General features: G+C 36.2%; 1 protein-coding gene across 2 annotated transcripts in view; it reads left to right on the plus strand.

The window, feature by feature from the left end:
• COL21A1 (collagen type XXI alpha 1 chain) overlaps positions 1–24,001 on the plus strand; it is a 174,029-nt gene that overhangs the window by 100,962 nt on the left and 49,066 nt on the right. For both annotated transcript variants that reach the window (XM_070514690.1, XM_070514689.1), the window contains 4 exons: positions 13,971–14,024; positions 14,485–14,536; positions 15,153–15,208; positions 15,332–15,385. In XM_070514690.1, the coding sequence (XP_070370791.1) occupies positions 13,971–14,024; positions 14,485–14,536; positions 15,153–15,208; positions 15,332–15,385 (216 nt within the window). The remainder of the gene's footprint in view (positions 1–13,970; positions 14,025–14,484; positions 14,537–15,152; positions 15,209–15,331; positions 15,386–24,001) is intronic.

The raw sequence follows: 24,001 nt of genomic DNA on the forward strand, positions 1-24,001 counted from the left end.
TGGAGTAAATTTCCTTGGGAATAGATGTGCCTGTTGGGCCAGGAGAAGAAGAACTCGAGGTTCTTTTGGCTGGTCTAATAATTAAATTGACCTAAGACAGATTCGCAGGAGGGAAAAAACCAGATTTAATTCATACACATGGAGATCTCATAGAAATGGGACCTGAAGAAATGACCAAAGCAAGCAGATTTTACACTTTTTGGACAAAAAAACAGTAAATTTGTGAGGACAACAAGACAAAGAAACTTAGGCTTTGGGTTCTTAATTATCGAAGAATCTAAGCAGAGCTTGTTTACACACCCTTCTCTGCCCTGAATTCCCTGTCTCTGGTGAGCAGGATATCTCTGTTCCCTCTCCTGAAGGGAAAGTATCTTTCACACAGAAGGTTTATTTCCTGCTTTCCGGGGGACTGACAGTGGAGGGTCAGAGTACTCTTTTAGCACTGGCTGTTTTCTCAAGTAAATTTAACTCAAAATAATCAGTATGCCACTGTGGCATATCTTGAGGTGGTGGGCTGCTCTGAGCCCCAACGTGCCTACTTAAAAATAAAGGGATAACAGTAATTCAGTAGTTACACCTTAAACTAACTTCTCTATTGCTTTCCGTCATTGTGCTGTCTTTGAAATAGATGCGTGTGAATTTTACAAAACCATACATTCTATTGAATAAGATAAGATAAATAAAATGTATGTTTATGCAAAGGTCTCTATTTTTTAGTCCAGTAATGATTTTATTCAGAATTGGTTGTTTTCTGAAATTCATTGTTTGGGCGTAAGTCATGGTGGGCCTAAAATCACCATGTGCTACCATCTATGTTCCCGCCTCACATTCTCTGTGATTTCAGTGAGTTCTTTATCTAGAGTTAAAATAATTTAGTAAGTTAGTTAAAGGCTTTTCGTTGGTTCTTCCTCTACAATGTGGTTCCTTGATTTTCAGAAATGCGAATGTTAAAAAAATATACTCCTGAGATGGCCTTGACATGTGGCGGTGCAGGGTGTTTTTTCCAGGCATCACAGTGGCCTTTTAGAGATTGTTCCATATAATACCAGTCTCCATTAGGATATTTTCCATGTATAATTTCCATTTTGTGGATTTCCTCCAAAAACTCCTAGAATAGGAGTTTCCACTTAAGATAATTAAAATTAGATACACTTTCTCGCTGACTTTAACATTTTTCTTTACACACCAGACAATCAAATGTGTACAGATTTTGCAGGTTTTTGCTCTGAATTTACAAAATCAAAAGGAACACATCCACCAAATGGTCTTCAATTGATAACTCATTTTATAGCATGCTTTAAAGCTACTCTTTGGAATTTGAGAAATTCTCTAAGTACCTTAAAACACTTCCTTAACCTTAAGGAAAGCTAATATGTTTAAATTGTTTGGAGAAATATATTTTGTTAAACTTATATGAGGCTGTGTTGGTTAACTGATATGTGTTTATTAGTTTATGAATGGTGTGTGAAGCTTTTTTATGGCAAATTCAATTCTGGAGACACAGGAAGTATCAACAATTTATTTTTTTTTAACCTATCCAGAATTTGTACAAACTCATCACTTGGTTTTTCTGGGTTTAAGAAATATATTTATTATATCTAAGATATCATTATGGAACAAATTATACATTTTGTTTAATTGATTTGTTAGAGCATTTAACATTTAAATGGTTCCTTTAAGACCTCACTTTCCCATTGTCCTCAGCATTCATCCAGAGTATCACGTGATAAGTGAGACTTCCCTACTTAAATAAGTCCCTTACTTTCTTATCTGGGCTTCCAAAGTCAAAAGATGAAGTAATGTTACAGTGATTTCTATTATAATATCAGTCATAGTCAAGAAACTCCAATACAGTCATGCATCACTTACTGATGGGGATACATTCTGAGAAATGCGTCGTCAGGCATCGTCCTTGTTGCGTGAACATCATTGAGTGTACTTACATACTCCTAGATAGTATAGCCTACTACACATCTAGGCTATATGGCACTAATCTTACAGGACCACCATTTTATGTGCGGTCCCTCGTTGACCAAAATGTTGTTAAATGGCGCATGACTGTATGTATGTTGAGAGGACAGTAACAAAGGAGTAAGCTAAAAGGGTTGTTTCAGAATAATGTGTTAAAATGTAGTGTGTTAGTGGTTTTACTTCTTGCAGTGTTCCTGAAGTGAAAAAAAAGTTTAAAAAATTAAAGCAAAGCCAATAGTCACATGGCAAGGAGAAATAGTTAGAACTGGCTTAGCAAAGTTGCCCCCTTTTTCTGCTTTCTCAAAAAGGGAGAGTAATCACCCAGGTGGCTTTCTGACAGCACCACGACCCAAACGCTGGTGTGTGTGTGTGTGTGTGTGTGTGTGTGTGTGTGTGTGTGTGTCGGGGGCGTGAGGGAGGGAGGCTTAAAGCCCTTGAAGGTGACAGGCTGGGCTCTGAATTCAGACTGCTTAACTCGTCGGACATGCCTCCTAATCTCTTTATACCTGCTTTTCAGAATCTGGAAAGAAGGACTAGAGTATTACTTCATAGCCTTTTTGTGAAGATTAAACGAGGCCAGGCATATGCTTGGCCAAAACTGAGCACTATAAATTAGTGATGATATTGGTGGTGATGACTTGCTTATTGGGCTACCATTCTGCTGATTACTTAGGACGGAAGTTTTGGAAATACGTTAGGTTTATCCTTTATCATTTCTCTAAATGTTGAAGTCGCCCATCTGAAGTAATCAGACATGATTCCCTAAATGTCTTCACACTACATCTACCCTCTAACCTGTGTATGTATCTATATTCTGCCCTCTCCCCTGTTAATATGGATGAACTGTCCATATATAATGCCCAACCCTCCTCTTGTGCTCTGGATCCCATCCCTCTCCATTAATTTGTGTCATTAATTAGTTCTTCTCTTCTGTATCATCAGTGTTTTCTTTTCTAGTTCAATTTTCCCTGTAGCCTACAGGATGACTCATCTGAAGCCAACCAAATGAAACCCCCTCCCCCCACCTTATAGCCTCCTTTAGCGGCCACCCCATTTCTCTGTTTCCATCACAGTATAAATCTGCCTTTACTCTCTCTGCGTCTTTTCACTTCCCTTTGTCTCTTTAAGCCACTTCAGTAGGATGTGCATCCCAACCTTCTGCTGCATATGCAGATCACCAATGCCTACCATCTTTGAAATCCAGTAGTCAGTGTTTTTCAATTGTCTCTGCGTATCTTGCTGTGTGTCTTGGCAGCATTTCACACAACTGGCTATTCTCTTCTTGGGACAATGTCTTCTCTTGGCTTCTAGGATATCACATATTCCTAGATTTTCTCTTGTCTTAACTGGTTACCTTATCACAGTTTAGTTATCATCTCCTCCTCCTCTGTCTATTCTCTAAATTTAGGAGTGTTCCAGAGTTCAGTGCTGTGCCCATCCTCTCCTTCCTTAAGAGTCTATTATTGTAATATTATTAAATATAAACTTGTATAAATATAAATATATGTATTAAATAATAAACATACATATTGATGGTAAGTATAGCAATGATTAATATATTTATAATGCTATAATTAATAAATAATAAAGTATTATTAAATACATATAAATGCATTAATAAATAAGTACGCACTGTTAAATAACAAAAATTCAGCCAAGTAAATTTTAAAGATATAATTGCCTTTATTAAATGATTCATGAATCAGGCAGCATACCGTCTAGTGAGTAGAAAGGAGCTCCATCGAGCTGCAGAGATGGTGTGGAAAAAAGGAAATTCTTATCAAAGAATGCATTGTTCTAGGCCAGATCTTCCTCATCAGTGGAACAGAAGGGGTCTGTCAGTGGATTGCCTCCTGGTGCTGCCCAGGAAATTCCAAGTTGGCTGGGTAAAGGTCACATTCCTGGGGAAGGTTGAAGTTGTAATTCGGTTAGGTATTGAGGTCTTGGATTGCTGCCGTGGGGCCTACCTTCCCCTTTGTCTCTTTAAGCGACTCAATTTTGGTCCTGTCGTCTCTCTTTTTTTTTTTTACCAACATGTATGTACACACTTTGTTTTCTAATAAAATAGTTTGCTTCATCTGAATCTGGAGAAACCGTGGAAATGTTGTTACAACCAGGGATTCGGCATTTTATGGAAGGATTGCTACCACGTCTTCTTTCTTTCCTTTCCTTTCCTCAGAGGCTTTTCTTCCCGAGCAGGGCTAGCTGCGCCCTCCCTAGCTGTTCTCCGGGGTCAGGCTTTGTTGAGTATCCCTCCTTTACGTGTGGTGCTGACCTGTGTGTGCTCATGTTTTCACTGCTTCTCTGGATACTTTTGCAAAGTCTTGATTGTTTCCTGCTCTTTCAACCTCTTCTCTTTTAACATTCTGGGCTGGATTCAGCATCTCAGTTTATTATGAAGAACCATTATTTCCATGTCCCGCCTCATTTATTGGCTGCTATGTTTCTTTCTGTCCCGTTTTCTTTTTCTCCACTGGCATCAGTGGGAAACTTGCAACTTTTATTGGATTTTTACAGAAGGCTTCATATTTTCTTGGTTCTAAACTCTATGTCTCATCTTCACTTTGGGTGCGCTCTGTTCTACAGTCATTGAGAAGCTATGCCAGTGACCCCGTAGTAGGAGCTCAGGAACCTACCTTTTTCCTAGGTTTGAGTAGTGCAGTGGTGGTCCCCAAAGCCAGGAGAAATGCCCATCATTGTGTTAGAGGAGTAGACATATTAGTAGATTTGAACAGCTCCCCATAAGTCATTACTGTTCGAGCCTGAGTACACCTTAGCGCTGGTTTTCTGAGAGAAGAAGGAACAACTAAGATGTTTAAGGCTTTTGATGTGCTGGGTGCTTGAAGGCTTTTACTGTTGTGTGCGCGTTTTTCTGTTTTGTTTTTAGACATATTTTGCATCAGGGTTATCCCTGTGCAATCCTTCTCACATGCAATTCTCACAAAAAGTCTTATGAGGTTAGTAGAGTAAGTCCTACTGTGCCTATTTTACATTAATTGTGAAGTAGATTATCCCTCTTTTACAGTTTGGAAAACTGAGAAATGAAGAACTTAAATCATTTGTCTCAAGTTACTTAAGGATCAGGGGCTTGAAGTAAAACGTCTTGATCTCAGTCTGGCTTTCTCTTCACTGTAGTTTCTGCTTTGGCCAGAATAGTTTTTCACAGGGTGGTTTGCTCCTTTTCCGCTCTGTTGCCTGCACTGCGAGAAGCATCCCTGATTCTGTTGGTAACCAAGTGGACTGGCGGAGGCAGGAGCTGCATGAACGACTGTACGTTGTGCCAATTCTGCCGTGTGAGAGGATCCAGGGTCTACATCTCTCTCAAGGGAAGAGGGGTAGTTCACTCTAGATCATAGATCATCAAACTTTTAAATTGCTAAGTCTTTGCAGTAAAAGACTTTGGGGCATGCAGTCCCATATATATGTGTGAATTATATGCCTATGCTACTGAACAAAGCATTACGTGCACTTAACACGCATCCACACACCGAGAACTTTTAAAAGGATAAGATTTTAAAAATACTAGTTTTCATATTCTCTTACTACTCAAATAAATAATCTTGACCTGACTTTGGAGACTATGACTCCATAGTGTTTTTATTTATGAGATGGATAGGCTCATCAAAGGCATAATCATCAGTTGTGAAAATTCTGGAGGCACCCTGTGGAAAATGGAACCATTTTACTGTAAATCTTAGATTCTCTTTGATTCTAATCTCTTGTAAGCTTGGATGGAACCAAGAGTGTGACTCCTCAAAGTAGCATTTTTATTTGAGTTTTCTTGGAGGAGTCAAGAGTGTTTATCATATTTTAGAAAATAAAAATATTTTGTATATTCAGCAAATTATCACTAACACGAGCAAGGCATCAGCTAGGATAAAGTAGGTTATACTGCAGTAGCAAACCAATCCCAAATGCCTGTGGCTTAAAACAAAAAAGGTTTATTGCTCATCAAACTACACATTTATTAGCAGCAGAGAGGGGTCCCCCATTGTCCTTGCATGGAGACTCGGACTAACGGAAGTTTCAGCATCTAGATTATAACTAATTATGGTAGCAGGTGCATGGAGAATCAAACAGTGGCTTCCATTAAACCACTTCCATTAATCTTTAATTAGCCAGAGCAAATTTTGTAAACACATCAAATTCAAGAGTCAGGAAAGTGTGTTCCCCTATATGCTTGGAAGTAGAGAGAATCTGGATAAATAGTGGTAAATAGTGGTCATATCTACTAAGATAGTGGTCATATCTACTAAGAAAAATAGGAATGAATCAAGAATGGATTATTTCCTCAAAGAGGTTGGGATCTAATAAAGCACGTAACACAGACAGAGTAACTGTATTTCAAGATAGTCATTGTTAAGTACCAAAGTAGAGAGTTGAATAAAATTCTTTAGAAGTTTAAAGGAAAGTTGAAAATTCAAAAAGTCTTCATGAAAAAAACTGTAAACAGAGAGTTCATCAAGCTACACACCATATAGGTGCTGTTTTTATCTAATTTAAGACATCTCCAACTTAGGAATGCCATGGTTCTTTATTATCCTTTTTGTGTGTGTGTATTACCAATAAGACTGTAATGAATGTCTTCTCAGTATATATTTCTCAGTGAATTTTTCTGAGATATCCATAGGAACATTTCCCAGAAGTAGAATTGATTATAGGATTGAAGGGTTAAATTCATAATTAAACTTTGATACAAATTGCCTATTTACCTTCCAGAAAGTTTGTACTCCCCCAACAAGTGTGTGAAAATATCTTTCCTCACACTCCTATCAGCACTGAGTTTCATTAAAGTTTCTAATTTTCACCAGTAAACTTAAAAATGGTATTGGTTTGATTTACATTTCTTTATTAGTGAGTAAGGTCAAATACCTTGTCATGTGATTTTTGGACACATTGGATTTTGGATTTTCTTTGTAGTTTGCTGTTATATATATTCTGTTTTTTTTCCTGCTGGGCCGTTCATCCTTTAAAAAATTGATTTTTATATGCATTTCATAAATTATGTCAAAATATTTTTTCTGGCTTATGTTATGTGTTTGACTTGGTTTTTGAAATTTTAGCTATACAGAAAATTTTAATTTTTATATATATATGGATTTTTCTCCTATGTTTGTGTCTGTATAGAGAGTTTCCACATTCTAACATTTTGAATATAATTACTCATGATTTTACTTTTCATTATTTTATATTTTAATCTTTAAAATTTTGATATTTGGAGTAAAGTTAGAGGAGCATTCATATTTTTCCCTCTCTTTTCCTAAATGGATAGCCAGTTGCCATTTGAACTTGCAATATGGAATTTCACTTTTTTCTCCATTTAATTGAAAAATCACCATCATTGCTAAATTTCCATTTTCATTTGGGGCTGGTGTTTTTGGCTTTCCGTTTTGTTCCATTTATCTGTCCACATCCTTTCCACTGCCAAATTGTTTTAATTGTTGTCACTTCATAATATGATTTCATGTTGGCCGAGCCACTCCTTCTCCGTTATTCTTTATAATCCAAATTTTCCTGGCTATTCTTGCGTGCTTATTTTTCCAGATAAAGCTCAGTATCTTTTCTTCAATTTTTTAGAAGTTCCTATTCATATTTTAATTAGGATTCCTTTGAATTTATGGATTAATTTTAGAATCATTGACATAATTTCAATCCTGAGTTTTCCTGTTCAAGATTATGACTTATCTTTTAATTTTATTGCAGTCTTCAAACTCAATGGAATAATAAAGGTTTTTTTTATATTGATCCTCAACATTACCTAAGTTTAAATCTAGGCACTTTTACCTTTTTTATTCCTATTATAAATGGAAATTTTTCTTCAATACATTTTATATTGGTTATTGTTTACATATGAAAAGCCATTTTTGTATATTAATTTTTTAAAACAGCAATTAACTGATTTCTCTTACTAATTATTTTAGGGTACTAGGTATATTGGCATATTAGATGTACAATCATAAGTACAAATAGTTTGTATTCTTCCTTCTAGTTTTTACCTCTCTTATTTCTATATTTTGTCTAAATTCATGGGCTAGTCAAAACTGGCTAGGAAAACTAAAAAAAAGTAGTGATACTGGGCAACTTTGCTCCCTTTTTAAGTTTCAAACAGCCACAGTCTCTTTTTGTGCAGGTTTGTGGCTTTTTTGGTAGTATGACTTTCTCAACAGCAAATACATATTTGTAATTTTATGTCTTGACTTTTGATTCCAGCCAATAGCAGCATCCACAATCCTGTTTTAGTTATGGCCTTCTCTACATTAATTAATTATTGATAATCAGTAGTCAGTGATTTGAATTTATCAGACATCCACTATACTCTGTTTCTTTTTCTTGAGCCATTATGTCCAGCTTAGAAGGATTTATTGGATCCACCTTAATTGATTCAGAGGACTTACAACTGACGTCTATGGCCACACCCTTGATCTGGTCTTTCCCAGAGGCTGAGTTTTAATTGAACTTCTTTTAAAGGCTTTCTCCAGTTTCATTATTTACCTGTTAGAGATGAGAAAAAAGTTGTATTTCCCAATTCTAGTATTTTTGGACTTTGTCTACTCCTTTTAATTACTACTTGCAAACTGGCCAATTCTTTTCTGAACTCACCTCTTTTATAGTACCTTGTCAAATATAGCCAATACCAATTAATGCGTGATACCAACATTCTGTTTTCTTAGTTCTTTACCTCTCACTATAAGATCATTCAATGCACTATTTACCCTTGCAAGTTACTGCAAGCAAAGTTTTTATCAAATATTCACCACTGCACTATATGAATCACCATTTTTCCGACCTCTAATAGTTGTTTTCCACTGCTCACTACCCAACCTCAAAGCGAATGCCATGTATATTTTTTAATATTGTTGTTTTGGCAGCCTCCTCTTTCTATGATACCAATTTTTACGTTAGTTAACTTAGGCTAAGCTGTAGTACAGTAACAGATAACCTAACGGCTCAGTGGCTAACACAAGAGCATTTATTTGTCTTTCATATTACATGCCCTTTGTGGATAGACTTTGGCTTTACTTTCCACTTCTTTGCTAGGCATTACTTTGAAAGCATGGACATAACTTGGCAGAGTATAATAGGTTTGGGTCACACTTTCTTGTGATCTGTGTTTTGTAGATTTTGTCTCAGTATTTCCCAACCATTTTGCTCACCAAGTTTCTCTGCTCCCCCCTCCCCTTAAGTGCTGTAGGTTACCATGGATGCCATGCCTTTTTATTTTACTTAAAAATCTTGCTTATGTGCTTGACAGTAGCTTTGTCCAGATTTTATACATATTTTTTTTTGTCCCAACGTGGGTGAATGTTCCTGGTCTTCTCCGCACTTCATCTGGGATTTGTTTGTCATCTCTGGTAAATTAAAGTTCAAAGATTGTGTTTTCTGTAACTGTAGCCAGAGAATGGAAGTCTTACCTAGGACTTTGCTCTGCCTTAATAGGGACTCCTGGTTTGTTCCCTTCTTCTGTAGTTTTGTCAAGTGGTCATTGCTGAGTAAATTCCGTCTTAACAAGAGTGTATCTTGGCCCAGCCTGGCCTTCTACGGGATGTCTCAGTTCAGTCTTCTAAAGAGTTAGCTCAGATTCTTCTTTTCACTTTAATCTCTTTTCTCTCTCTGGGAACTGTTACCACTCTCTCCTGCCCCAAGCAAAAGGGAAAAAGTATATTTAAAAGGTAGTTTTGGTTCTTATATTAGAGTCTACACAGTAGGGGAAAGAAAATCATCTAGTTTTCTTTTTGTGTCTCTTGGTGTCCCCCTAAATCTTATTTTTTTCATTTTATCCTCTGTTTGGCTAAATTGTTGAGTTTGGGGGATAATCAACTCTAGAATATGTGAGCTTTTAGTGGGTCTTCTCTCTCTCAATCTTTAGTGGAAAATTAATGTAGTCAAGAGGAAGATTTTACTCTTGAGAAGGACATTCACTGTAAGCTATAAAAATACTATTCCTGTTTAGAGTGGAAACAAATTGACCCCCCAATGCAGTGGCACAAATGAGAAAAAAACTTATTTTCCTCATGTAAAGGTTTCTGCAAACTCATTCAGGAACTCAAGTTTTTCCCTCTTGTTATTCTAGTCTCCCTTAGAGTGTTGTTCTCTTCTACATGATCAAGGCTACGTCCCTAGTCACTATCTTATCTGCATTCCAATCTGATGGGAAGGAGGAAAGAGAAGTCAGAGCAATAACGTACCCTTTAATCAGCGATGTGGAAGTTGCACACCAGTCCTGCACACACTCTGCTAGCAGAAACTTAGTTACATGGCTACAGCTGACTGCAAAAGAGACTGGGAAACATAGTCTGTAGTTGGGCAGCTATCTGCCCAGATAAAAGTCTTTTCTGTGGTGGTAAAGGGTAAATAGATTTGGGGGTAGAACTGTCAGTCTAGCATACCTTTTATACCAGATCTACTTACAGATCAATGAAAGGACAAAAACATAAAACAGATAGGTCTAAAATATAATGTATTTTAGTTTCTTATTTGCCATCAGTTTTTATGGGAGAATATCAGGGAATTCCTAGACTTTTGGCCTTAGTTCACTCTCTGTGAAAATTCATCTTATAATGGCTATCAAGGAGTATTTCTGTCTATGGAATAGATCATTGTTAAAATTAAAAATTGTTTTTTTTTTGAACTAAGAAGGCCAATAGTTTCCTAGTCTAGTAAGATAAGTGGATTTGCAGATTTTCCTGCAATCAACCAGAGTAAATCAGGAATGAATTTGGCTCGAAGTAACACAGAGCAGGTCATGAATCTTGGGCTTCTCCTCAAGAGGTCACAGTAACCCTTTCTGGGAGGTTGAAAGCCTCCCACTGGAAAGTATCACGGGGACAATTGGAGATTGCACACCATGTGTGGACTTTCTCGATTTGTGTCTTCCTTCTCTTGTCTCTGTCCTTCTGTCTCCTGTGAACCCACCTTGCTAGTGGACAAGATGCCCTGGATGTTATTGTTGGCAGTAAGTCACCTGATGAAGATGAAGGTCTGAACACTCATATTAACTTCCTCTCTCTATTAAACTCCCCATTAAAGCAACAGCCAAGGGAATAATAACAATTATAATAATAAAACCTAACATGACACAGAGAATAGAAGAGAAGAGAACAGCTCTGCATTTTTAGAAGCTGGAAAGACCCAAGGACGCTGAATCTTAATGTGAGAAGGGATATGATTTATATAAGAGAGACTACCCTTGATACGCACACTCACATGCACACTCACATGCACACAGACACTCCAAAATCTCAGGAAATGGTAATATCAAGTATTGCTGAAAATGGAGGTGAATTGAAATTACAGCAAAGATGGAAGCATGGTTGAATAAAGAACAATGAGATCCTGCTATTCCTTCCTCAACTCTCTATAGCCAAATCTGTATAACCCTTCTTCCACTCTGGCAGAAACATAAAAGTTTATTATCTGGAGAAGATAAAACTGAAGGTCTCTAGACTGGGAAGAAAAGGTGGATTTGTACTAAAACAACGGGATTTAGAGAACATTTACCCTTGAGGAGACCTAGTCTTCTTCCCCTGCTTGACCTCCAGAATGCTTTCAGCCAGTCCCGTCTGCTACAGGCCTAGAAGATCTTTCGATGGGGAATCCACTAACATCCGGAGCTATCCAGTGAAATGACCCAACCAGACTATATTATAGTGAAGCTCAGTCAATGAGCAGTACCCACTGAGACCTTATCATCAGCTTCCATAGGAGCTGACAATCAGGAACCACCAAATATCTTACGAAAGTTAAAGATCAACAAAAAATCTTAGATGAAACTGATATAAGACATGGAGAGGAGGCCTTGAGAAACTCTGTCATTAATGCCCTCAGAGAGGCAGAAGCCCTGACAGACCCTGCTTTAGCTTTGCTCCTCAGTGTGGAGTGACAGGTCTTCAGGGCCAACCTAGAGACACACCTGTAGCCCACGACTCCCTTTTCAGATCCCGAGTCCTGGCAATCTCTGCACAAACCACCCCAATCCCGCTCCCAGCACCTGCAGGCCTCTTTCCTGTCTCTGTCCTCCTGAGGGCTTTCTGACACAGTTGTGTGTCTGCCCCTAGCTTAGGGGAGGCTGAGGGTAGGCTGTTTATGTGAAGTGTGGATGGAGCTTGGGTGTGTGGTCTGAGTCACATGTGCAAACTTGAGGTCCCTATAGATGAAGACTCCTCCATAGTAGCTAGCATAATGGTTGATTATAGACTCCACTAATGGTTAACATTGTAAACTTTTAAGACACCGTAAACAAAAGGAAGATCCTATCAGCTTTTTGAGAGGAAGACCACTATGACCACCACAACCATCACCCCCAGCCAAACAAATATGGCACATACAAATGATCAGGATCAGAAAAGCTTCTAGCATCTCACTAGTGACACTGAAATCAAGAAGGGAATGGAGCAGAGCCTACAAAAGTCTGAAGGAAAAAAATTCTCAACTGTACTTCTGTTAGCAAATTGTCAATTACCCATGCAAACTATCAATTACATAAGTGAATAGACTACTGACATTTTCATAAATTTAAGGTATCAGAAAGTTGTCTCCCATGAATTCTTTCTCAGGAAGCTGTTGGATGATGTGCTCCCCTAAATAAGGGAATAAATGCAGATATAAAGAGCAACAAATCTTTACTGAAACAAATGAGAAAGTTCTAGAAAAGAGACATTAAGGAATATGAAATTTTCAATGTATCTGAGCATATTTAGAGGTGATTTTTACAATTGGAGGTAATTTGGATCTCAATATTGCAATAAGTTATAGGAAGCTAAGCAAACACCGTCTACCCCCTCCCCCCAAAAAACCAAACAAGCAACTTTTAACTCAAGGGAAAACAAACACTTGGGCAGGAAAAGGCAAGCAATCAGCATATTTGTGGCTTAGCTGTGAATCTTAATATTATAAATACTGACTACAGATTTAATCAAAGCTGTAACAGAAGGTTAAGGAGATTTGTACTTCTTAGAAGTGGAGATGGGGAGAGGGTGTTGGGTTCTGTGAGAGGTTAGTCCTCTTTCCTAGTGGGAAGTCAGAAGGTAATGCTGGAAACTGAAAATGTGGTAGTAATATAACCCTGTGGTTTGGCGATTGGAACTCATAGAGATATGGAAGCTTAGAATAAGAAAAGTTGCCTTTGGAAGGTTCTATGCCATGGATCTATGTCTCTCTTTAAGATGTGAATAAATAACCTTTACAAAAATTAAGATTTTTAAGAATTGCAGCAATAATAGATAACTGGTCATATCTCTTTTCTCCCTACCAGACAGGCTAAGAGTATAATGAATCATTTGTAGGTAGTGTTTCAATTTGCCTAAATCAAAGTGAATCGACCCAACTCTTGCCGTGCCGGCCATTGGTCCTCTCTTAACTGTGTCTTCACAATTAAGATTTTGAGACTAAGAAAACAGCACCCAACATTTCCCACAGAGCTAAGTACTAAAACTGTGTGCACTAAATATCAAGCTGTTGCGATTCTTCTTCTTCTCTCCTCTTTTGGAGGTAACTTAAGGCCTTTCATCTTTATGGGCACATCTGAATAGATACCTAACTATAAACAATTCTTAAGATTAGCAATTGAAAGAACATTCCCATGGAGTCCTAGAGTGTTTTGAGACTTTTAGTTCAGGGTCTAATCTTACTGAGCTGGATGGGACCTCAGAGGATGGCTCTCTCCAGACAGTGGTGGCACCAAGTCATTTCTATTAACGCCTACGTCTTGCCACTGTAAGAGCCTAAGTATTTTCAGAATTGGTGCTGCTCTCTAAGGTTGGGGTCAGGATTGCTGATGAGACCCCCCGAGGCCCCAGATACTTTCCTTCTTTGATCATCAACGAAACCCTGGTCAATGAGGATTAATCTTTCACAGGGGTAAGGTTTTAATGTAGATATACATTGAACTATTTGCAGATTAATTTCCAATGGGTTTTGACAAGAGCGAGGCTGAAGAATATATGATGGTATTTTTTAGGCTGAAATGTGTTTTCTTTAATTAATTTTGGTTTTATTTTCAGGGTGACCGTGGACTTCCTGGTTTTCCTGGGCTTGATGGAATGCCAGGATCAAAGGTTGAAGAAATCTGATCTCTTTAAATTCAGCAATGCCATATTTTATTTCAAATTGAAAGTACTTTATGTTACAAATGCACTATAAATAAATGCTCATATAAAAATTGAAGTAAATGATTGGGTTAAGATTAATATCATAGTTTACATAAGGCTTTTACAAACTTCCTTTAAAATTGTCAGTCATAAATCTTATAGTATTGAAAAATTGATGAGTAAGTTTTACTATATAGAAATTCTCTTAACTATAAGTCCTATGCTATAGGCCCTGTTATAGTACTAACTGTCCTTGTTTTCCTTGTTTTTCTTTGTAAAGCCTGGGATACAGGACTTCTGTAAACAAACTTTATTTTATTTAGACGTTGGCATATTAAACTCCATTGGTTATAATTGGTGTTGTTTTTCTTGATAAGAAAAATATCCATATTTCTCTAAAATTCAATATTTATACTTTGTCTTTTAGGGTGAAATGGGCCCCAAGGGAGAAAAAGGATCACCTGGATTTTATGGCAAAAAGGGAAGTATGGATCACAAAACAGAGTATCCATTTTGAACTTTCAGTGTAATGAAAATAGAAAACTTGAATTTCAGTCCCAGTCCACCATTATAGCAATTAACTTTGTTCACGTTTCTCAGTTGATCTATTCAGAGCAATGAAAAAATGGGAAAATAACTGGTGACTGTTATGCATGGTATTCTATAGGAATACATTGTATTATCGATCATTCTGAACTTTTAAAATATTTACAGAGAGATTCGTTGGGAGTAGTAGCTACTTAACAGCGTGTCCATTGAGAATTGATGTCATGGGGCTTCCTATTTCTTCACCTTGAAGGAAGATTATATTCTTTGTATATTTAAAATACTCGTTGCTTTTTAATTTTGCCAAGATGTGATGTCTGTGTTTTGATGCTTCTAATAATTCTGCATGCATCAGTATTTTCAGTCTTATATTGTGTCCACTGGCCTGGTAAAATAATGCTTTGCCATAAGTTGCAGAGCCAATACCAGCTGTAGTTCCGTGAATTCTGTCACTACATGATAAGGTTAACTTACTTTCCTATTTAAGTTTGAGTTGGAATGTTAAAACATTATTATAAGGATTATTTTTTAAGTGTTTGTTGTTAATACAGGGTGCCAAAGGCGAAAAGGGCATTGCTGGTTTTCCTGGCCTTCCTGGACGTGCTGTGAGTTTGACAGAAAAAGTTCTTGAGTATTTTACTTTAAATAAAAATTATCTTATGCTATCTTCCTGTAAAAAGAAAAATTAGTGCAAAAAATGTATTAAAATACGTGTATTTATTTTTCAGGGAGAGCCAGGAAGACATGGAAAGGATGGATTAATGGGTAGTCCTGGTTACAAGGTATTTACAAAAAACACCCAAAAACCAAAAAAGATTTCTGTAACTTGTGAGTGAATGTTAGAAAAATGTACCACTATTAGACTTTAGATATTGTGACAGTGGCCTAAAATTAGTGAGCTAAGAGTTGTTTTAGTGTGCTTTAAAAATGATACCAAATTTCCTTTGTATGTATTGTGAATTCTTATGTGTTAGAAATAAAATCCCAGGGTATTAGAAGGCTGAGCTTCTTTGATAAGCCATTCAGATGCGTTTGTTTGGTGGGTTAGCGGCGGAGGTACTTAGCTATGTGTCCCAAGGAATCAAGGTTTTTGGTGGGAGAGAACTGTGCCCTTAAGCCTGACAACTTCTTTATCCGTTGTGTGGTATGAGAAAGAGCAAGAGGAACTGCAAAGTGCCAATCATTTGCCACCCCTGAAAACTTCAAAAGTACATGCCCTTACGATGGGGGTTTAGCACTGGTATATTCTTACGTAAAGAAACTTCCTTTGGTCCATTATCGAATAGAAGCGGGCTTTTTATGGTGTGGCTTTGCTAGATAAAAGGACATCACGCATGTATCTGTATCAAGTTAGTGTATCCAGCCCACATCATTTTCCATCTATAAGTTCTTTTGGGTACATAAGGAGAGGATCTGTGTAATCCATCAGCCAACAGGGCCACTTGATGAAGCACTGGATTTAGAGATGGCATCATGTTTCCTAATGGTCAGTACTTTGCTGGCCAAACTTGCTCAGAAATCCAGTCCAGGTTGTCTTGGTCTGTAGTTGTTTTCTCTTCCTTTGGAAAAATTGTCCATTTATTTCCTTAAGTGTTATGAAAGTCCTTCAAATATCCATGATTCCTTAAACATTATAGATAGTGCTTCCTGAATGTAAAATATTGGGGCCCATTTTCAAGAACTCAGTTATATGTTGTTAATTATATTTCATTGTCTTCGTATTTTATTTCCCACTTGTTTGTTAATTAGTCAGACATTTATTGATATCTATTAGGGGCTAGACATACAGAAGAGAACAAAACCATCACAACTCCTACTCTTATGGAGTTTATAATCTAGTCTCTCTATAGATTAGAGAACATAGATTCTTCACCTTACCTGAAAGTTAGGCATTCATCTGATTTAATTTTTCTTTGTCTTCTGTTATCATAAGCCCATGTGCCACAAGACGTGAGATTATACTTTTTCAGGTAGTAGAGTTTAGAGAAAAGAGCCGAGTTGGATTTCCACCCCTCAGTGACTTTTTCTAAATCACTGTATGTCCTTTGGCAAATTCTTTGACCTTCAGTTTCTTCATTGCAAAAGTGGAGTAAGTGTTACCTACTTAGAAAGGTATGGTAGGGACCGAGTCAGATGAAACACCTGGCACAGTACTTGGCAGAGAAAAAGTGTTCAATAAGGAATGTTTCTTTGCCCATTTTTTTATTTGAACGTAGCTTTAAGATCCCTTTTGAGCTTTTTTAAAAAAAACGCTTTATTGAGATATGACTGACATACAAAAAGTTGTATACAGCTTGGTGAGTATGTAGATAAGTATATACAGTCATGTGCTACATAAAGACATTTCAGTCAGTGACGGACTGCGTTTATGGTGGTGGTCCCATAAGATCAGTACCATACAGCATAGGTGTGTAGTAGGCTACCCTATCTAGGTTTGTATAAGTACACTCTATGATGTTTGCACAAAGGCAAAATCTCCTATGATGCCTTTCTCAGAATGTATCCCCATCTTTAAGTGATACATGACTGTACCCGTGAAACCATCACCACAACCAATGTGATAAACATATCCGTCATCTCCAAAAGTTTTCTCTTTCCCCCTTTATTTATTATTATTTTTGTATTAGGAACACTTGACATTAGATCTACCCCCTTAGCAAATTTTAGAGTTTACAATACAGTATTGTTAACTATGGTATTATTGCTGTACAGCAGATCTCTAGGACTTACTCATTTTGCATAATTGAAACTTTGTACCCTTTGACCAATACTTCCCTGTTTCCCCCTCCTCCTAGTCCCTGACAACCACCAATCTGCTCTCTGCTTCTATGAGTTTGACTATTTTAGATTCCTTGTATAAGTAGGATGATATAATATTTGTCATTCTGTGTCCAGCTAATTTCACTTAGCACGTTCATCCATTATATTGCAAATAGTAAGATTTCCTTCTTTTTTGAGGCTGAATAATATTACTGTATGTGTGTATATCTGTATCTCTCACTTATTTATTTATTCATCCCTCGATGGGCATCTAAGTTGCTTTCATATCTTGGCTATTGTGAATAACACTGAAATGAACATGAGAGTGCAGATATCTCTTCGAGATCCTGATTTCCATTCCTTTGGATATATACCCAGAAATGGGATTGCTGGATCATATAGTAGTTCTATTTTTAATTTCTTGAGGAATCTCCATACTGTTTTCCATTGTGGCTGGGCCAATTTACATTCCTACTAACAGTGCACAAGTGTTCCAGTTTCTGCACATCCTCACCAATACTTGTTGTCTTTTTTTTTTTTTTTTTTGATGATAGAGCCTAATTGGTGTGAAGTGATACCTTGTTGCGGTTTTGACTTGCATTTCCCTGACGGTCAGTGATGTTGAGCACCTTTTCTATATACTTGTTGGTCATTTGTATGTCTTCTTGGAGAAATGCCCATTTTTTAAATTGGGTTGTTTGGTTCTTTTGCTATTGAGTTGTATGAGTTCCATATATATTTTGGATTTTAACCTTTTATCAGATATATGACTTGCAAATATTTTCTCCCATTCTATAGGTTGCCTTTTTATTTTGTTGATGGTTTCCTTTGTTCTGCAGAAGCTTTTTAATTTGATGTAGTCCCACTTTTCTACTTTTGCTTTTGTTGCCTGTGCTTTGGTTCATAGATTAACGTATGAATTTTAGGATTGTTTTTTCTATTTATGCAAAAAAATGCTGTTGAGATTTCCATAGGGATTGCATTGAATCTGTAGATTATTTTGGGTGGCATGGAAGTTTTAACAATATGAAGTGTTCCAATACATGAACTAGAGATATCTTTCCATTTATTTGTATCTTTTTAAATTTCTTTCATCAGTGTTTTGTAGTTTTTATTTCCTTGGTTTAGTTTATTCCTAAGTATTTTATTATTTTTGATCCTATTTTTAATAGGATATTTTTCTTAATTTCTTTTTTGGATAGTTTGTTGTTAGTAGATAAAAATACAACTGATTTTTGTATGTTGATGTTGATTTTGTATCTGGCAACTTTACTGAATTCATTTATTAGTTTTAACAGATTTTTGGTGGAGTCTTTAGGGTTTCCTATATATAAGAACATGTCATCTATAAACAGAGACGGTTTTGCTTCTTCCTTTCCAATTTGGATGTCTTTTATTTCTGTTTCTTGATTAACTGCTCTGTCTGGTACTTCCAGTACTATGTTGAATAGAAGTGGTGAAAGTGGGCATCCTTGTCTTGTTCCTCATCTTAGAGGAAAAGCTTTTAGTTTTTCATCTTTCAGCATGATGTTAACTGTGGGCTTTTCACATAAATGTGGTATTTATTGTGTTGAAGTAAGTTCCTTCTATATCTAATTTATTGAGGATTTTAATCGTGAAATGGCATTGAAGTTTGTGAAGTGCTTTTTCTGCATCTATTGAGATGATCGTGTGATTTTTGTCTTTATTTTGTTAATGTGGTATCACATTGGTTTGCATATAGTGAACCATCTTTCATCCTGTGAATAAATCCCACTTGATCGTGGTATATGATCCTTTTAATGTGCTGTTAAATTCAGCTTGCTAGTATTTGTTGAGGATTTTTACAAATATGTTCAACAAGGATATCGGCCTGTAATTTTCTTTTCTTGAGGTTTTGTCTGGCTTTAATATTGGGCTGATGCTGGCCTCATAAAATGCATTTGGAAGTGTTCTCTTTTCTTCTGCTTTTTGGAAGGTTTTTAAGAAGGACTGGTCATTCTTTAAATGTTTGGTAGAATTTACCTATGAAATCATCTGATCCTGGGACTTTCTTTACTGGGAGGTTTTTCACTACTGTTTCAATCTCCTTATTTGTTGTTGATCTGTTCAGGCTTTCAATTTCTTCTTAATTCAGTTTGGGTAGGTTTTATGTTTCTAGGAATTTATCCATTTCTTCTAGTTTGTCCAATTTGTTGGCATGCTATTATTCATAACAGTCCCTTATGATCTTTTTCTTTTTTTTGCTTCTGTGGTATCAATTGTAACGTCTCCTCTTTTGTTTCTGGTATTGTCTTCTCTCTTTTTTTCTTAGTTAGCCTAGCTCAGGATATGTCCATTTTTTTTTTATCTTTTCAAAGAACCAACTCTTGCTTCATTTATTTTTTCTATTCTTCATTTATTTTTGCTCTAATCTTAATTATTTCCTTCCTTCTGCTAACTTTGGGCTTAGTTTGTTCTTTTTTTAGTTCCTTGCACTTTTTGTTATTAATCTGGGGAGAACATTCGCATGCATGTACCACAAGTATAAACCTGAGTTCACTCCTTTTTAACAGCTTTATTGATGTCACATATCACACAATTTAACCCTTTATTGGTTTCTAATATATCGGCAGAGTTATTCAACCATCACCATAGTCTAATTTTAGAACATTTTCATTACCTCAGAAAGAAACCCTGTACCCATTAGCAGTCACTCTATTTCCTCCCAGCCGCCAGCCCTCAATTTCCGGCCCAACCCAACTTCTAATCTTTTTGTCTCTGGATTTGCGCATTCTGGACACTTGATATAAAAAGACTTATAAAATATGTGGTCTTTCATGGTTAACCTCTTTCACTTACCACAGCATTTTTGAGGTTCATCTACATTTTGGCCTGTATCAGTGCTTTATTCCTTTTTATAGCTGATAATATTCTATTGTATGAAAATGTCACATTTTATTTATTCGTTCATCTGTTGATGGACGTTTGGGTTCCTTTTGTTTTTTGGCTGTTATGCATAGTGCTGTTATGAATATTTGTGTACAAGTTTTTGCATGGACATATGAGTTTTTATTTCTTGAGTGTGTTCCTAGTAGTGGAATTGCTGGAGCATATAATTATGTTTAATATTTTAAGGTCATTTCACCTTCATATTTGCTCTCTTGATGGATGCGTGCCATCCTTCATATTTAACCTGGGTTTTGTCTCCCATTTTCTAACTGGTGTGGATCGTCTAAAAATAATTAGGTTTATTCTTTCTTGTCTATTTGTAATTTTTTACTGGAATCATTTGCAATTTTTGAAAAAGCCTATTTAATTTAAAAAAAAATAGATTTTATTTTTTAGAGCAGTTTTAGATTCACAGCAAAACTGAGTAGAAAGTACAGAGTGTTTTCATATATCCCCTGCCCCCACCACCAATACAGCTTCCCTCACAATCAACTTCCTACACCAGAGTGGTACAGTTGTCACAATTGATGAACCAGCATTGACACATCCTTTTCACCCAAAGTCTATCGTTTACATTAGGCTTCACTCTTGGTATTGTATATTCTATGGTTTTGGACAAATATATAATGACATGTATACACCATTATAGTATCATACAGAATAGTTTCACTGCCCTGAAAATCCTCTGTGCTCTGCCCATTTGACCCTCTTTCCAGCTAACCTCTGGAAACCCCTGATCTTTTTACTATCTCCACAGTATTTACTTTTCCAGAATGTCATATAGTTGGAATCATACAGTATGTAGCCTTTTCATTGACTTCTTTCACTTAGTAATATGTGTTTACAATTCCTCCGAGTCTTTTCATGGCTTGAAAGCTCATTCCTTTCTAGTATTGAATAATATTCTTTTGTCTGAATATTCCACAGTTTATATTTCCTTTTTGAAATCTTTGAATAATGAATCATACCTAATTTTTTCCTGACCTTTTAAAAACCTGTTTTCTTCTTCCTATCCAGCTGTTTGTTTAAAAAATTTTAAAGCCTACAGAAAATTGAATTACATAAATATATGAATATTTAGTTCTATAATTTTGTCAAATCATAGGTAAGTAAATTTCTCTCCTCAACGCTTAAGCCTGTATCTCCTAAGAATTCATTAAATTCCATTATGACACCCAAGAGATTTAATATCAATACAATAATGTTTCCTAATGCCCATATTCAAATATTTTCAGTTGTCCAAAAAATGTCCTAAATGGCTATTGTCCTAAATACCCGGATACTATCAAGATTGGTGCATTACATTTAATTGTGTGTTAGTCAGCATTCTCCAGAGAAATAAAACCAATAGGATGTGTGGATCTGTGTGTGTGTTTGTGTATTTATATATAATATATATGTTAAATATATTTATATGTCATATATATCAAATATATAAATATTTACATATTTTGTGTGTATACATATTATATATATATATATAGAGAGAGAGATCGAGATTCATTCATTCAAAGGAATTGTCTCATGCAATTTTAGGGACTCTACTTTCTGTCATTATAGTTTTACCCCTCTTACAATTTCAATTAAATATAGTCATACAGTATTTAGTCATATGGATATATGAGAGTTGGTTTTTTCATTCCTCAGCTGATGAAAATTTGAATTGTTTCCTATATTTGGAATTTATGAATAATGTTGATATGAATATTCTCATATCCATCTGAGTTGGAGATATTTTCATTTCTCTTGGGTTGATACCTAGTAGAATTGCTGGGTTGTATGGGGAGTGTATATTTAACTTCTTAAAAAACTGCCAAACTATTTTCCAAAGTGGTCTCATTCTTCCCTATTTCCATCAGTAATTCATGAGAATTCCAGTTTTACACATCCTGTCAACACTTAATATTATCGCATTTTTTATATTTTAGCTATTTTAGTTGGTGTGTAATGGTTATCTCATTGTGGTTTTAGTTTTGCATCCTCTGGTGACAATGTTGAGATCTTTTGATGGCCTTCTTGGTTGTCTGTATTCTTTTGTGAAGTGTCTATTCAAAACATTTGACCATTTAAAAAAATTGCATTTTTGTCTTCTTGTTAAGGAGTTGTAAGGGTTCTTTATATATTCTGGATGTAAGTCCTTTATCAGATATGCATTTGCAAGTATTTTCTTTCATTGCATTGCCTTTTCATTTTCTTAATGGTGTCTTTTGATGGGAAAAGGTTTTTAATCTGGATAAAGTCCAAGTCCTTAAATTTTTTTACGGTTCATGGTTTTTGTGTCCTATTTAAGAATCTCTACATAACTTAAGGTTATAAGGTTTTCTCCTATTTTTTCTTCTAAAAGAAAAATAATTTAATTTTTCTAAACACTATTTAGATCATTATACTCTTTAAAATTTTATTATCTTAGCTTACAGATTTAGGTCTATGATCCATTTTGATGATTTTAATTTCTATATATGGTGTGAGGTAAAAGTCAAGGTTCTTTTTGTATGTGTGTGTGTGAGGAAGATTGGCCCTGAGCTAACACCTCTTGCCAATCTTCCTCTTTCTGCTTGAGGAAGATTGTCGCTGAGCTAACATCTGTGCCAATCCTCCTCTACTTTGCATGCAGGACACTGCAACAGCACGGCTTGATGAGAGGTGTGTAGGTCTGTTCCTGAGATCCAAATCCACAAACCCAGGGCTGCTGAAGCAGAGCTCGAAAACTTACCCACTATACCACAGGGCCAGCCCCATGCTTATTGTTTTTTTCTATTTGGAGACCCCATTATTCCAGTGCCATTTATTGACAAAACTATCATTTCCTATTGAATTACATGAACATTTTTGCCAAATATCAATGGGTCAATGTATTTGTGAAACTATTTTTGGACCCTCGATTCTGTTTCACTAATCTATACTGCTATCTTTTCATCAACAATACACTGTCCTGATTATCATAGCTTTAAAATAAGTCTGGAAATCTGGTAGTGTAAGTATCTAGATTTGTTTTTCTTTTTTTAATTGTAATGGATAATCTAGTTCTATATAAGCTTTAGTATCAGTTTGAAAATTTTTACAGAGTGCCTTCTGAGGTTTATTAAATAAACTTTTTAGTTTGGAGTAATTTTAGGTTTACAGAAAAGTTGGAGATATAGTACAGGAAGTTCCCGTGTGTGCTTTACCCAGTTTCTCCTGATGTTACTATCTTATATTACTATGGTATATTTGTCAAAACTAAGACATCAGTATTGGCACGTTGCTATAAACTGAACTGCATACTTTATTTGGGTTTCATTAGTTTTTCCACTAATGTCCTTTTTCTGTTCCATGACCAATCCAGGATCATGTCTCCTTAGTCTCCTCTAATCTGTGGTAATTTATGTCTTGTCTTGTCTTCCATGATTTTGGCAGTTTTGAAGAGCATTGATTAGGTATTCTGTAGAATTTCGCTCTATTTCAGTTTGTCTGATATCCTCCTCATGGTGGAATTGTGTTTTTTTGCGTGGGGGGAGGATACCCAGAGTTGAAGTGCCCTTCTCATCATATCCACATGGCTCCTCATTAGTTATATTAACCTTGGTCACTTGGTTATGGTCATATTTTGTCTGGTTTCTCCACTGTGAAGTTACTGCTTTCTTCACATTCTTTTTGGAAGTGAGTCACCAAGTCCAACCCCTACTCAAGATGGGGGTTTGGGGTGAGATTAAGCTCCAACTCTTAAAGGAGAGAGTATATACTTACCT

The sequence above is a fragment of the Equus asinus genome, chromosome 8 (genome assembly GCF_041296235.1).
Source record: "Equus asinus isolate D_3611 breed Donkey chromosome 8, EquAss-T2T_v2, whole genome shotgun sequence".
In the NCBI taxonomy this organism is placed as follows: domain Eukaryota; kingdom Metazoa; phylum Chordata; class Mammalia; order Perissodactyla; family Equidae; genus Equus; species Equus asinus.